Source organism: Plasmopara halstedii, assembly GCF_900000015.1.
Source record: "Plasmopara halstedii genome assembly, contig: Scaffold_3120, whole genome shotgun sequence".
In the NCBI taxonomy this organism is placed as follows: domain Eukaryota; phylum Oomycota; class Peronosporomycetes; order Peronosporales; family Peronosporaceae; genus Plasmopara; species Plasmopara halstedii.
This window is the reverse complement of record NW_020190023.1, coordinates 362,673-378,156: the sequence shown is the minus strand read 5'-3', so window position 1 is coordinate 378,156 and position 15,484 is coordinate 362,673. Positions and strand designations below refer to the sequence as shown.

Here is a 15,484-nt window from a genome sequence, read left to right as displayed (position 1 = left end):
ATTGAGATAAGACATGTAAAAATTGATCTTATGTAAAATTTGGCGTGATCGTCTTCTGGTTTATGGCAAGCAGTTGGCTACCACGTCACAATAGAATCCACGAGTATCTGCACTGTGTAGTTTTTGCTTACCACATGAGGACAATTTTTGGAGGACTTCATCCCAAACTAGAGAAAACTTATGGAGGCTGACGCAATTCGGGATCGTAACAATTATCGTATCTATTGCGCAGATGCGGCTTGCATCAAACCTTCCACCGTGTGCATCAAATTCATGTGGAGATTAAATTTTGATCCGCAATGGGCTGGGCTTTAGGCTTAAGATCATGGCCAAGCCATGAATGAAGAAAGTAACCTTTCGCAATGTATTCACATGTGCTCAAGTCAGATACGTACGCGCTTTGTGCTCCATGGGGCTACCAACTACGTCAAAACGTACACGTTGAACCATTGTTATGATGCATGTACGGAACAACCGATGAATACAGTAATACGTATGGATATGATTACGGTTAGTGGTAAGTGTTCATTAATCTAAATAAATAAGGTGACATTCAGTAGGCTCAGTGGTAGCACAGAGATGCGAACTGACGACCATTTATATATTCACTTCGATTTTTACGAACAAGCCAACAGGTCAATGAGATTACTACCCAGCACGCCGCACCTCCGCACGACAATGACGTCCAGGTGTTTCGAAGTCCACCTGGGCACTGAAAATTACTTTTGCTGGGAGTTTAACATGCGCATGACGTTGGTGCGCAAGGGGTTGTTGGCGCATGCTCAAATCGTCAAGGGAAAGAGCAGATGACTAAGCCTTGTTAAATTGAACAATGCCAAGGCACTAGGAACGATTGCCCGAGGCATCGGACCAAGATGCACTCTGCGACGACGGCTGTGCACGCTTGGAATGTTCAGTGGGTGGACCACACTTCACAATCGTGTCGAGATGATACGCCGTCTTCATAACTCTGGAATGGAGAGTGGCTAACAATGTTTAGAATTCCTAGATGTCTTCGATGAGCTGGCTGTCGGTCTCCAAGCACTTGGAGAAATGTTGATGATTCAAAGCAGCTAGTGGTGTTGCCGAGCAGCCTTCCGATGGAGTACGAGCTGATTGTGTCTATTATAGAGAATACCAAAATCATTACGCTTTTCAAAGAGAAGGAGGAGTTGCTAAAAGAGCGGTTGAAAAAAAACGACAGAGAAAAGTTTTCTCTTCATGGTAATAGTGGATGGTGCAGGGGAAACCGTGGTATTGGACTAGAAGAAAATGGCTCCAGGAGTAGTTTCAAGCGCAAGTGGCTTGAAAGTCTTAGCGTTGATCACATGAAGCGGAACTGTCCGGGTGGAAGCGTGTCGCAGGCTTAAAAGAAGCCGTTCTGCGTTTTTTAACTAATGTCATGTCCGACGTCTGTCACTCCACTCTTGATCCCAAGTGGTCAAATTCTTCTTTTAGGTACCCCTGTTATTTTGGGATATGTGTATGTCTGTATGTCCCATTTTGAGTAGGGATGGGTGAGCGGTAGGGTAGGCCCATTTCACATTTTGTGTGATTCACACTTAGCTAAGAATAAAATTAGTGTGTACTACGCTTATTAGTAATTGGTTACTGTTGATGATAGTCAATCAGTGGTAACCTAGAGTCGTGTTGTATAGTACAAGTGAACGAGCTTCACGTGTCTCTTGCCCAGAACTGTGCGGAAGACAAACAGTGCGTACTTTGCAGTAAACATATATTTTGATGCTTGTGGATAGAATCCCACTAGCCAGTTTAGAGCCAGACTGTCGTACCAGACTTAGAGTAGGCAACAAACTAAGGATCTGAATTCACTCTCCATTTTTTCTCTCTCGGACACAAGTCTGCGAAACACTTGCAAAAGGTTATGAGCCCGAATACGACCGAAGCCAACGCCATACTCTGCGAAGATAACTACTTCGTGTGGGAGTTCAACGCTTGGATAAAGATCGCGAAGAAGGGGCTACTTGAACACGTCGACACTACGAAGGCCCCGAGTGAAGATGGCGCTGCGGCGTCTGAATGGAGAACCAACGTAATGAAGGCCTTCGCGATTCTGTCGATGATGGTTATTCTTACAATTAATATTTCGGACTGCACAATCGACTGCTTAAGCGTGGGAGATTTCGAAGATTTTTTTCCGTCGTCGAAGCATCCACAATCGAATCCAGATGCGTCGTCAACTGCATGGTTTCAAGATGAAAAAGAGTGGAAATGTAATGGATCACTTTCTCAAGTCTGATGAATTGTGCCTATCAATGAAAGCCATCGGTGAAGAAGTTTCGCAAGATGAACAACTTGTGATTCTTTTTGAAAGTCTAATGGAAGAATACGACCCGATAGTGAAGATCATCGAAAACATGCCCAGAATAGATCTATTTCAAGTCAAGGAAACGCTACGTCGAGATTGTGAAAGCATGAATCAAAAAGAGAGCAATGAGATTGCTCTTACGGTGACTCGAGACTTCAAGAGCAAAGGCCCCGACCTAAAGGGAAAAAGGGTAAATTTTCCGGAAAATGCTTCGTATGCAATAGTTATGGGCACCGGAAGCAAGACTGCTGGGACAATTCAGACAACAACGAAAACAAGACGAACAGGCTTTCATGGGATGTGAACATTGTTCTGATCGATGGCTGCCCGATAAGTGGTGCAAGCAGTCAAATGTTTCCATTTCAGGATGAGTTTGATGATACTCGTCCACTCGACAAGCCGATTGTCATTTCAGTTGCAAACGGTGGCAAGATTTTAAGTGCCGGAATTGGGACGATCCGAGTTATACTGAAGAACAAGAATCCAATTCGGATCGAGATGTGCTTTACGTCCCAGATTTGGATCGAAGACTTCTTTCGATTCCAGTGTTGACTGAAAAAGGGTTGCATGTAACATTCGCTAAAGCATTGTGTAAGATCAAGAATGATAAAGAAGTTATGATTCGAGTGACCCAGAAGGGCAAGTTGTTTATTTTGGAAAGTAATTCAGTGGAACTGCTAATATTAGCGAAGAGGTGGGCCAGGATACCAAACCAGTGGATACAAGTGTGTGGCATGCTCGATTGGGACATTTGCCTATGAAGACAATGAAGACTCTCAACGGGTGCGTTAATGGATTCAAGATAAAGGATTCGATTGTCATCAAAAATGACAAGAAATATGACACTTGTGAAGAATGCGTGAATGGCAAATCGTCGGTAAAGCCGTTCCCAAAGTCAAGCTACGGTGAAGTGAAGACCACTTCAGTGCTCTAACTATTTCACAGCGACGTGATGGGTCCGATGGAGACTAAGTCTCAAGGTGGGGCAAGGTTCATCGTAACGTTTATCGACGATTTTTCGAGACTCATTACGGTGTACTATATCGCCCACAAATCGAAAGTGGTGAATCGATTTATCGAGTACAAGTCAATGATGTAGAACCAACTGAGTGCCAAGCGCAGCTGTACTCGCAACAACAATGGTGGCGAATACATCAGCAAACGTTTTGCTGGAGTGTTTGAAACGGCCGGTATCATCCATCAAGGAGCGGTTCCGTATTCGCCACAACAGAACGGGATGGCAGAACGGAAGAACAGAACGGAATGGCAAAACGGATGAACAGAGCAATCACGGAGCGAGCAATATCGATACTAAATTATATGCAAGTTGAATGTAGTGGTGGGCCGAAGCTATGAACACTGCAGTATATGTGACCAACCGAGTTCCGTGTGCCGCCCACCCAGAAAAAAATACCTATTGAAGTGTGCTTCGGTAAAAGATTTAACCTCTCACACATGCGAGTTTTTGAACAAGAAAACATACAAGTGTATGTTTTGGGGTATTCGGATCAACTTCAATGATATCGTGTATGGAACTTCGAGTTGAAGCGAGTAGAGATAACGCGTTCAGTTGTGTTTCAAGATCTACTAAGATCGAAGTTCGTGCAAGTCGTTAGTGGTGATCAAAGTTCTCAACGTATGCAAAATGATGATTAAGATGAAGATTGCCTACAAGTGCCTGTGGTATCGACTCGCAGTAATGTCGACCCAATGATTGTAGACCAAACAGGAGTCGACACGTTCAACGTGCCTCCAAGCGGTTCAAGTATGACACTAGTTACAACCTCCCAGCATCCAAAATTCGTGTATAAGTCCGACCCGCTATTTGATATTGATGATGTCTATATGAAAATCGGGTGAAAACGAGGTGGAACCGAATCTGGCAATTGTGCCCAGGGGGAGATTGGAAGGGATCCCTGAATCCCCTCTGATCCGATCGCCTCAAAGCGGTAGGTACATTGCACCGATTGAACTACCACCAGAATCCTCAAACGTTAGTTCCAGTCCAAAGGTCCGACGCGATCATTCCACGGAAAAATGAAGAACAAGTAGAACGTGCTTCGAAGCGCTATCGTCTTGAATATGAACAAGCGAATGCAACTCTCGAAATTCCAGCGACGTATCAAGATGCATTAAAGTCTCCGCAGTCAAAGATGTGGTATGATGCGATCAAGGCTGAATTGTAAGCGTTGAAAGAAAAGAAAACACGGTCAGTGGTGCAACAGAAACCAAGTCAGAAAGTGATAGAAATCAAGTGGGTGTTTGTGATCAAGTACAATGAGCATGGTGAAATCGAGCGATACAAGGTTCGACTTGTGGCACTAGGTTATCGACAAACCTATGGAATCAATCAGTAAAAACCTAGCGTCGTGTTGTATGGTACAAGTGGACGAGCTTCACGTGTCTCTCGCCCAGAACTGTGCGGAAGACAAACAGTGGATACTTTGCAGTAAAAATATGTTTGGATGCTTGTAGATAGAAATACACCAACCAGTTTAGAGCCAGACTGTCGTATCAGACTTAGAGTAGGCAACAAACGATGACCTAAATTCACTTTCCATTTTTTCTCTATCAGGCACAAGTCTGCGAACACTTGCAAAGGTTACAATTACATACATTGATTCCGAATTTTAGGTTAAACTTAGGATTAAGATAGAACCATCTATATTCAACCTTTTTTTGATCAAGAGATCCATACACGATTGTGGTTAGAGAGACGGTTATGACAGCTACACTAGAGGACTAAGCATCAAGGTAACACTACCTGCAGCGGAGCTGCTGTAGCTTTGCGCTTAGAGGAACCGTAAGTTAGGTCACCGACCTTGAATACTTAGAACAAGTACGAGTTTAGCGGATCGCAATCCGCTTTTCCAAGAGTAATTACAACCTTAACCCAAGGCTAATTATCTCTTACGTTTAGATTCGAAAACTGACTTTATTTTTATCTGCGGCAAAGCCGCCAGCATAGATTTTCCTAAATATGTATAGTAGAATCCAAATACATGTATAACTAATGGCTACTCAGCCCCGTACCGTATTCTTGTTTGGGTGTGGTCACACCATGCCCATCTGGTGTGACACACATGTTACCAAGGTATGTGTAACCCCGTTACACTACCTCAGCTCAAAAGTGCGTGTAATCATCTGTCCCGTGTCACCGCGCTGTGCTTTGTACATCCTGAAGTCAAGCATGCGGCGCTCAAGTCGAACTTTGTCTTTACGATCCTGGCTTACATAACCTTGAGACAGGTGCGACGACGCATTTTCCTCGTTCAGTACACAGATTGAGTTTCTATACTCCTCGGAACCCTCGCTTGCTTTCAGTGCCCAAGGTATAGCGCTACGGATTTCACCACTACTGCTAGATGGTACTCATGAGGAGCGGTGACATGTGAAGTTAAAAAGTAACCACGGAGTGGCTTTCTGTGGCTCGTTTATTCTCGGTATGTGCGATAGGCCCGTATGCAAAGGCGTGTAAGAGATCCGCCGCAGCGCGGCGAGCAACGTCTTTTATCTTTTTCCAAGATCATCTCGTCATGACATAGTCATGACGAGATGATTTTGAAAAGAGTTGAAGTGACAAATTGCGCTTGCAGACGAATAAGCTGGGCGCCCTGAACTCGACGGGGATGAGCCAGATATCGTCATTAGCTTCACGACAGGTTGTCGCAATCCTTCCCATCGTAGAGAAAGGATACGGGGTTTTTAACTTGTGCAAATGTAATGCAAGCGTTTTTTCCTTTATGAGCAGCTCTGCCGTATATCTTGAGGTGAGGACGTAGGTGTTGGGTCAGAAATCGGAGAGGAGTTGTAACCGTTTTCATTGAAGAACGTCTCGGCATCTTCACCACATACTGATTTAAAGATGTGATGGAGTGTTCGAAAAGGGACGTTTTAATCTGAGGAGCAGACATTGTCGAGTGCTAAGTGTGGAGTTTACTCCTAGTGTTCTTTTCGTGCAATGACAAACAATGTGTGAACCCCAGTGTGGTCCACATAGCTGGTCACTACAGCTTTCAGTAAGTGGAGCGTACAATTTATCTTCTGTGTGTTTGCTCACGCGGATCTTTTGAGTCAAAGCTTCCTCTGTGAAAGGTGCACGATGTATAAGAATGCTATAAGCCGAGGGTGATACATACGAACGCAAGTGGACAAATTTCTCATTTGAATAGTGTAAAATTAATTCTGCACAACTGAAGGAATCATTGCTTTTGGGAAAAATTAAACCTCATCGTATCTTGTTTGATTTTCTGTACTTTGTGAATCCATGTGCGAGTACTCAATCACGCGAAAAAGTGGACCGCATATCTATCGACGACAGCACAATTGCTTGATGTGTTTCCGCAGCATACCACCAAAGTCGTTTAGCTCTTGATAAGATGGAAAGTAATTGACATCAATCACGTAAAAGCCCATGCTACCTTCAGCTACAATGACGTCAAAGCCAAATAGCGTCAATTCCAGCTCGTCACGAAGTTCACTGCCAATAGCTTGCACAGCTTCAAAAATTTCTTGCTGCGTCATCCCATCATTGATATTTGTTTGCGCGCTTTCGTCGACATGCGATTGAAAATCTAGTTCAGTAGGGTAATCTTGTTGTGTGTTAAAATGCACTTGTTGCGCTGATCCAGCCACGATGTTTGGTAGCGAACGACGCTCAGCGACATTTATCGTGTCGCCAATTACGTAACCTTTAAAAAGGCGGTTCGAGTGGTTAATAAATTCCTGCATTCCCAGAAACGCGTAAAATCAGCATAATTATATAACTCAAGAGTAGATGATTGCCTGCCTGATATAACGTGGGAAACTCGACGTAACGTAGGTCTTCGCGCTTGGCAATGACACTCATCATGTGCGAACGGTCTGTCGCTATTACACAAAATTGAATGAACAGCAAAAGTATGCATTAGCTTGAGTTTTCTCGACACCATTGCTGTCCATTTACACACCGCAGGCTTCGACAGATTTGCAGATAAGCGGAAGTCTTGTAAGTCCAGCATCTACTTCCTTCAACAGTCTTTCATATCGCTCGAAGTTATCAACTTTATGGAACTTGGGCACCCTAAAGCGTTGGATTTTCCCGCTATTTTTATGCTCCATGTTCTGCAACATCATGCAAGCCGCGTAGCGGTCCGTCAGCAGTCGCACACTGTCGATGGGGTCTACTACGCGTAAGGATGGATGACGTTGCAGATAGTGCTGCACCAATCGCATTCGATTAGACGCTTTTTTGTCCCCCAACTTAGCAAACACCATATCATGTGCCAGCTTGTGAAGCAAAGCGTTCAGCGGTCCGTATTGCGCAGCAAAGCGCTCGGCCGCGGCTTCCACATCAGCTTCAGAATCAAAGTCGCCCGTGGGTGTTACAGCTTCCAGATCGATTAGAACGAAACGGACATCACTGTCTTCCTCGTCCAGAACTTCTTGCAGTCGCGCGATTTTTTTGGCGGGGAATATTACGCCAACGACGATCGGCGTTGAGCTTGACATGTGATGAATATTTGAAGCTGAGTTACGTATGGTATTTAAAGCGACAGTGTTTGAAGGTAATATTTATCTTAAATTCAGATTTTTACGAAGCGAGAAATTTCTTGGTGTACTCGTCAGAGTCAAGCAACTGGAAGCGATGGGAGTTCAAAACAAGCTCCGCACCTTCCACCAAGTGTATGAGGCTATAGCGCACGCCTTCCCGGTTCTTATACGCGCCACGCTCGAGAAACTTGCCGTTCACAATACCTGAGTTCCTTAGCTCCGGCTCATATACCGAAATCGTATCATCCGTCAAAAAGTATGAAACAATAAAGCGACGCTGCTGCTGCTCTTTGCGGCTTGAGATGATTCGCGCGCGAAATCGCAGCAGCATGCGGTCAAACTCGGCCATCTTCTTGAAATCTTTGCGTGGTGCCTTAGGGCGTAGCGAATAACACGATCCCAGTGAGTCCTCCTCTGTGCCATAACCGTTATACGGTGCTGGCTCTGGTTTGCAGATTGCAACGTTGTCAGCCTTTGTAGGCATCGCAGGCTCCAGTACGCGGCCCCAAGCCATCTCATAATAGTCGCGTGTGTACTTGTCTGCGTCTACAAGACGCATTGATCTACCAAAGACGTTAAGCACCGCACCCACGTACAAGTCCGCCTCCCCGTAGTAATTCTCTGCACGAGAAGGTTCTTCGACACCGCGGTCTTGCTCGTCCGTTAAGTGCTGATGCCAATTTTTAAGAAGCCGAGCACGACGAAGCAGTAGGGGAAACGGATCGCGGCCATTGTTGGAGCACATTACTTCTTTAAACTCCATCGTGTCGTCTTCGAGAAAGTAGTTGAGCGTGTACGACATAAGTTCACCGTCGAGTTGATCGCGCGCGTCGTACTCACAATGGAAGCACAACACTTTGCTGTTGTTGGCCAAAAACTTGCGCTTCTTCTCCGACTGCAAACGTGAACGAATGGGGTTGCCTAATGATGCTTCCATGTACGTCTTCAGTGGATAGCGCTGCTTTCCGTAAAAATGCTCGGAGTCCCCACCGCACATCCGTGTGATTTGGTCACGAGTGATCGTATACTCGTCTTTTGGCAAAGAAAGCGGTGAGCCAACATCTTGACCATTCCGAGCATAATACTCTCTCGTGAACTCGTCACAGTCGTACAGCTTGAAACAGCGTCCAAATACATGCAGGTCAAAGCCTATACGTAAATCAGAAGATGAGTACAGCTCACCGCCTGGGTGACGAAGTTGGCAGCGTTTAAGAAACGTTCCCTGTGGTATACCGCTGTTTTGAACTCGAGGCTCAATAATCTCAAACGTTTCATCGTGCAAGTAAAACAAAATAGTATTCTTGCGTAATCGGACTACTTCCAAGTTGCTCTCGTCAACGCTCTCGATGTAAAAGCTTTGAAACCGCAGCACTTGACGCACATTTTGCGGCGCAAATTTGCAATCCTCTTTTACCGTTTTTCCAAAGTCACTGGCAGTAGTCTCAAAGCGTTCAGGCTCTCTCAGGTCTAATCGAGTCATCAATGGACTCATCTGGTTAAGGGTGCTGTCCAGTCGCAAAGAGTTCTCCACAAGCTTAAAGCGCTGAGGCTTTAAATACGATCGTAGCCGTGGATCATAGTTAGACGCTCCAAGCAGCAGATTTTTGGGCGTCGTGGTGGTCGACATCACCGCAATTTTTTCTTTGGTATTTCTGTTTGTTGTATCTCGCTGTCACGTGCTAATTATAGTTGACAACTACGATTGGCTTTATAGAAAATAGTTAGAAACTGTTTCATTCTACCATCCAGTGTCAATGTTTCGCAACCCGAGCTTGAGCTTGTGTAATTTGATGGTGTTTCCATTCTCGCATCAAGTGTTCGCCGCTGCTACACATAGCAGAGAGACTATGCAAGACGAAAACCGGATGCAGAAAATCATTACACATTGCCAGTTTCTTATTCGCAGAGATACAATCGACAAAGATCCCGAAAATAACAACGAAGAATGCGCTGCTCGGCGTCTTTCACAACTGGAGTCGGATTTGAGCTATTTAATTCGGGTGATTGAATCAAATTTGTGAGCAACGTCACATGTCTGGAATTATATGTGTCAGTTACGGCACTAAGCTCATCAAAAAATTGTAAACCAACCTATCATTAGGGTGATTAAATCTTGAGTGCAGGTCCACCAGTAACTCAAGAAATGGCAACTGCATTCATATCCAAGTGTTTTATAAAACGGGCACGAAAATTTGCGCGGTAATAAGTAAAGAAAATACCTGCCAGAAGTACTGATAAAAGCCTTCATCGTGACATTCTGGAGCCAGGCGCAAAATTCGAAGGCCGTACTTAAACTCTTCAGGCGCAAAACACTGGTAAAGCACAGCGGCTGCAACGTGCGCCCCAATCTTGACAAGACATTGGCTCTGTTGTATGAACGAAAAACAAAGTGAGGCAACGCAGATGAAGCAGGTATAGAGGGCACGTACCAAACGGACAAGTGAGCTCTGATCAATTACATCAACCACGGAAATCATATCTGAGAAGAAATTAGTTGCCAGCAAGGCTGCCACTAGATAGCTTTCAAGAGCAGCGCGAGGATCTGTCGACAGCAAATCATGTTAAACCATTGCCATCATAACTATCTAAACAGAATGAACTTCTAACTCACCAGAGGTTGAAGCTAAACGTTGCTTTGTCAGCGGATTAAGCAGTAGATCAGCCTTAGCACAATGCCATCTTGGCTCACGGCCACAACGGCTGACTAAAGTTTGAAGGGCTTTTGAATGCAATTCTACCAAATCCACTTGAAAATGCTTCACAAAAGGCACAGTAGCAAACTGCTCGTCCGAGCTTCCAGTGCTTGCAGCACTAGCTTCCAATGGCATCAAAGATACATCTGGTGCAAATGCCGCCAAATACGCAAGTTCACCGTAGGGATTCAGGTCAAAAGATACACGGTAGTCACACGTGTTACACATATAGGCACGGTGCAGCAACCCTGCAGAAATGCATACCAGGATCTCCACGACCCACAAAGGCAAACCCATGAGCACCATAAATCTGTCGTGATTTTGTTGCTCGGTGTCAGGGACCTTCGATAGACCAGTGGAAACTGTATTTGTCAATTCGCGCCATTTCAACAGTATTTCAGCCATAAATTTATTACTTGCTGAGATGGAAAACGCGGCGTTCTCCTTCAGACTTGATACGAACAAGGCAACGCTGCCAGTTGTGCCATTTGCTGAAAGATGTGATGCCATTAAAGATGACAAGTACTGAACCAGCGCGCCGCAAGCCACCACAAAGTTAAGGTCGCATCTCATTTGTTTTGATACTACATTTGCATTTGACCATTGCGATAAGATATCCCAGCAGTTGTTTGCCGTACAAAATGTAATCAGATTCCGACTAATCATATCGTCTGCTTGCGCCCCGTCAACGCTTTTGGCTAGTTCGACCAGTTCCTTCTGAAGCGTCACGGCAAAAGAGTCCCTTTCATAGGCGCTAGGAAACACAAATATGCTCCCCATGTCAGCCATTAAACGAAAGTGTTTCTTTTGCTTGGCAGCTGCCGTAACATGGTGCCTCTCCAACCTCACATGTCCGTCCAGACTTTCCGCAGAGGATAAGGATACTAAGCTTTCCATTCCATCAAGATTACCAAAATGTCCTGAATATGCCGAATTTCCCGTTAAGTCCTTAATGCAGGGAAGGTGGCGAACCACTTGTGAGACAAACTGCTTGATCCTTTTCTTTGCACGATCGTCGGACGCCTTTAAAGTCGCAAACTCACTAAGCTGCAGCACAAAAAGCGCTAGTGCAGTAAGACAATTTTTAGCGACTTCATCGGTACTGGCGCCTTGAACTATAGAATAGAATGAATCATCCTGAAGCAAACGGATGCCTATACAGATGCAATTCTCGACTGTGGTAACCTCATCCTCACCATTTTCGAAAAGAAGACCCGTCACTGCATTTTCCAATACAATCCGTTCGTACAAATATCGAGTGGTATGGCTTACGATTTGCAGGCCAGTCTGCATCGTTTCGTTGCTGATAGACCGTAAAAGTTTAAGTGCCTGTTGTTCTAGCGCGGCACGAAAGCCTTGTGGTAGCTTCATAGGCTCTGAAGCTACAAGATCATTTTCAAGTATTTCTATTACCTTGTCCCAATCTTGGCTTTCCCAGGCTATTCCAATTTGTATTTTTGGGGTCTTCAATACTGCGGGACTTTCGTTGACCGACTGCACCTCCAGCACTGCTGCACATGCCGAAAGGTATCCTTCCAAATTTGACTGGATATCTGAAAATAGCTTTGCGCTGTCCCTTACTCCAATGTCTTGGTCATCATTTTCGTTGTTTCTCCCAAGCTCGGAAGCTCGACTAAAACAACTGTAGGCCTTTTCGAATCCAGTAAAGCTGAAAAAATATCTACCAAGATCATACCAAGTCTCTAGCTGTGTCTTCACTGACAGTGCTTGCTTCTCCTCGCTCAATAAGATAGATTCAATGCTCTGAGCAATCTGTAAGTGACTAGCCATGAGATCGCCCAGCGCCATCTGAAATGTAGCTGAGATCTCCTCGCCCTCGCTACGAGTGCTGCAGGTCAGAAAACCATTTAGTGACTGGTTTATAAGCGTACGCAGCGTCCAGCGCTTGTGCAGCAAATGAGCTTCATACGACTTGATAATCGTTTCGGTCTTGAAAGTGCTGTGGCTGCTGGATGGCTGCTCGGCAAGGTCTACGATGCCATCGAGTAAAAGCCGCTGGTAGTGCAGAGGTAGTGCTTCTTCGATGTCAGACAGCGACAACTGCATTTGCATTACAACTTGGGCAGCCACGAGCAGCAACGCACTATAGCGTTTATTGCGCACGTTGCCCTCGTCTGCCACGAGCTGTGCTTGGTCCAAAAACTCGCGTACCAGTTCAATGGCACTTGTAGCGCAATGTGTATCATGATCTTTTTGCTGACGAAGAGTGGACAGCTATTTGTTCGAGTCAATTATACGCTAATATACGTACTTGCAGAATGAATGGAACGCCTACGTACGTGCTTTTGAAGTGCTTCCGGGTGAAGAAGAAACTCAAACCAAGCGTAGGATGGTGCAGTCGGTGGAATATCCATTACTGGTTGCTGAAACAAGGAACGATAAACGCCATCATCTTCGTTCTGGGGTGTGGGTGTGCCTGGTCGTGGGCAAGGGGACCCTGGCATTAATGGCATGCCTAAACAAATGTTTAAGATATTTTGAAATATTGTTCATTTTGGATAGCATCACACAAATGATCAAGCCCCTTTCCTATAATCATGTCAAATCGTGCCCTCACAAAAAGAAAGCTTTAATAGCTCAACTTGTGTACGATACGCGGAGTAGGGAAAAGCTAGTAAAGTCAAGAAGAGTGGATTCATGAGCTTTCAGGCCCTGAGTAGAAGCGTACGCTGCAGCCGCCTCATTGCTCGTTATGCTGCAAGCACCTTGACTAAATTTGTGCACTCGCAAGCCGCACCTACTGCTCAGTGTCATATGAATGCACTATCCTTCGTGAATAGATCCGTGCCGCAAAGCAAGAGGTGCGCAATTTAGGGTTTCTATACGGTGATTCGGCGATTCATATCAAATGATATATGCTCTACATAGCTTACTAACACCATTAACTCGCGCATTTTCGTCCGGTACGGTCGTATAAATACCAAACTCCAGCATGAGATCCCAATTGATTGCTGATATTTTCATGATTGATCGCTGGAACAGCTGCCTCCGAGACGGTACCCGTGCCTTCTATGGGTGACTCCATCTCAGAGGGAACAGTGGTTGAGTGGTTGAAAGGTATAGAACATTCTGTCGTGGCAATGAATATTTTGCTATATTTTGATGCTGCTCTGGTGCAGCTCCCGGTGACTTTGTGGGGACAGACGAGGTAGTCGTCGTGCTTGAAACTGATAAGGTGAGCGTTGACGTGCGCACGCCATTTTCCGGTGTATTAGAAGCACAACTAGCCCAGGTCGACGAGAACGTATCGGTAGGAGCTCCGCTTTTTAGCGTGGCGAAGAAGGATACTGGCAACACATCAGCTGTTGTCGAGTATAAGGAAAATACGGCTGGCTCACCAGAGTCAGCTGGTGAGGATTTTCAGACTATCAAAGTTCCGTCTATGGGGGATTCTATCTCGGAGGGCACAGTTGTGACGATTCTCAAGCGTGAGTATAAAGATATTGTGTTGGTGCTGTATTAAAATTTTGCTATACATTTGTCGAACCATGTTGCTACAGAGATCGATGACTATGTTCATGCTGATGAAGCCGTCGTTGTTGTAGAGACTGATAAGGTAAAGATCAAACGCAATGTTGTTCGTCATTTGTTAAATAGAAAGCAAACCTCAAATATAAAAACAGGTGAGCGTAGACGTCAACGCCTCAGTATCAGGTAAGCTTAAGAAGATATTGGCGAAGATTGACGATGTTGTCAAAGTCGGCTCGCCTCTTTTCATTATCGACAAGGCTGTATCGGCACCGGCCAAAGCTACTGCTTCAAAGGCTACTCCTGTTTCTGCCTTTGCTGAATCAACACAAGTTGCCCCACTCTCACCATCCGATCCTTCCAAACTTGTCTCGACTGCTCCTGCCGCGCCTCCAACACCTACTAAGGGCCGATACAACCGCAACGAAACTCGCGTGAAGATGAGTGCACTAAAAGTCCGTGCGTCACAGCGACTGAAGGACACGCAGAACTCCGCTGCCATATTGTCAACCTTTCAAGAGTGTGATTTGGGCAATTTAATTGCATTACGCGACGAACTTGGCCCGATTTTTGAAAAGACTCACGGATTGAAACTTGGCATCTTATCATCGTTTGTTAAAGCTAGTGCGCAGGCCCTCAGGCAGATTCCGTCGGCAAACGCTTGTAAGTATGGATCTGGTTAAACTTTCATTCAACTCGGTTTGATATCTAATTTCGTGGTGCTGTTGTGCATTTTCATAATGTCAAGTTGTCGATATGGAAAACAAAGAGATTATCTACAATGAATTTGTTGATATAAACGTTGCCATCGCTTCCGAACGCGGGTGAGTTATATCGACAGTCAACGAAGGTTCTGTCATTTGACACTAATTATGTTTATAATTGTAATGTTTAGCGTTGTTATGCCTGTCATCCGAAATGTTGAAAAGCTGAGTGTAAAGGACATTGAAACGACGCTGGCTACGCTGGAGCAACAGACTCGTGACGGCACTCTAGCGCTTGAGGATTTGGCGGGTGGCACCTTTACGATATCAAACAATGGCGTGAATGGAGCGCTTTTGAGCACCTCAATGCTGGCGGCACCACAGTCGGCGGTACTTGGAGTGCATGGTGTTAAGATGCGACCTGCGGTGGTTGCGGGCAAAGTTGTACCGCGCCCGATGATGTTCCTTTCGCTCACATATGACCACCGCATAATTGATGGGCGAGAAGGTGTGACGCTATTAAAGACCATCGCTGAAGCCATCAATGACCCGCGCCGCCTGCTTTTAGACATGTGAAGTTGGTCTTGCAAGCCAAACATGCTAGGGCAGACGCGAAGAAAGAGAAAAGATTTGACTAGACTTCAATGAAAACAACATTCAAATCAAGAGAATTGGTTTAAAGCGTTTGTGTGGACACATTTCAGCAGATATGCGGTAAAGCGACAGCGACACGTACT

General features: G+C 45.2%; 5 protein-coding genes across 5 annotated transcripts; 2 read left to right on the top strand and 3 right to left on the bottom strand.

Moving 5' to 3' along the window:
* Positions 1 to 2,189: 2,189 nt before the first annotated feature.
* PHALS_07629 (polyprotein) lies at positions 2,190 to 2,633 on the top strand (the record flags this gene model as incomplete). The annotated part of the gene is made up of 1 exon (XM_024721131.1): positions 2,190 to 2,633. The coding sequence occupies one exon, from the start codon at positions 2,190 to 2,192 to the stop codon at positions 2,631 to 2,633; it is 444 nt and encodes a 147-aa protein (XP_024586261.1).
* A 4,004-nt stretch (positions 2,634 to 6,637) lies between these two features.
* Positions 6,638 to 7,819, bottom strand: PHALS_07628 (inositol-tetrakisphosphate 1-kinase-like; the record flags this gene model as incomplete). Its single annotated transcript, XM_024721130.1, has 3 exons — positions 6,638 to 7,054; positions 7,119 to 7,198; positions 7,279 to 7,819. 3 exons carry the CDS (start codon positions 7,817 to 7,819, stop codon positions 6,638 to 6,640), a joined length of 1,038 nt encoding a protein of 345 aa, XP_024586260.1.
* Positions 7,820 to 7,901: 82 nt separating this feature from the next.
* Positions 7,902 to 9,488, bottom strand: PHALS_07627 (Uncharacterized conserved protein, contains DM10 domain; the record flags this gene model as incomplete). Its single annotated transcript, XM_024721129.1, has 1 exon — positions 7,902 to 9,488. One exon carries the CDS (start codon positions 9,486 to 9,488, stop codon positions 7,902 to 7,904), a length of 1,587 nt encoding a protein of 528 aa, XP_024586259.1.
* Positions 9,489 to 9,757: 269 nt separating this feature from the next.
* PHALS_07626 (Tetratricopeptide repeat) lies at positions 9,758 to 12,929 on the bottom strand (the record flags this gene model as incomplete). The annotated part of the gene is made up of 6 exons (XM_024721128.1): positions 9,758 to 9,896; positions 9,953 to 10,011; positions 10,081 to 10,227; positions 10,291 to 10,403; positions 10,473 to 12,789; positions 12,855 to 12,929. The coding sequence occupies 6 exons, from the start codon at positions 12,927 to 12,929 to the stop codon at positions 9,758 to 9,760; spliced, it is 2,850 nt and encodes a 949-aa protein (XP_024586258.1).
* A 158-nt stretch (positions 12,930 to 13,087) lies between these two features.
* Positions 13,088 to 15,323, top strand: PHALS_07625 (dihydrolipoyllysine-residue succinyltransferase component of 2-oxoglutarate dehydrogenase; the record flags this gene model as incomplete). Its single annotated transcript, XM_024721127.1, has 10 exons — positions 13,088 to 13,159; positions 13,236 to 13,239; positions 13,307 to 13,376; positions 13,444 to 13,478; positions 13,558 to 13,632; positions 13,695 to 14,003; positions 14,076 to 14,131; positions 14,199 to 14,706; positions 14,792 to 14,867; positions 14,939 to 15,323. The coding sequence occupies 10 exons, from the start codon at positions 13,088 to 13,090 to the stop codon at positions 15,321 to 15,323; spliced, it is 1,590 nt and encodes a 529-aa protein (XP_024586257.1).
* Positions 15,324 to 15,484: the final 161 nt, after the last annotated feature.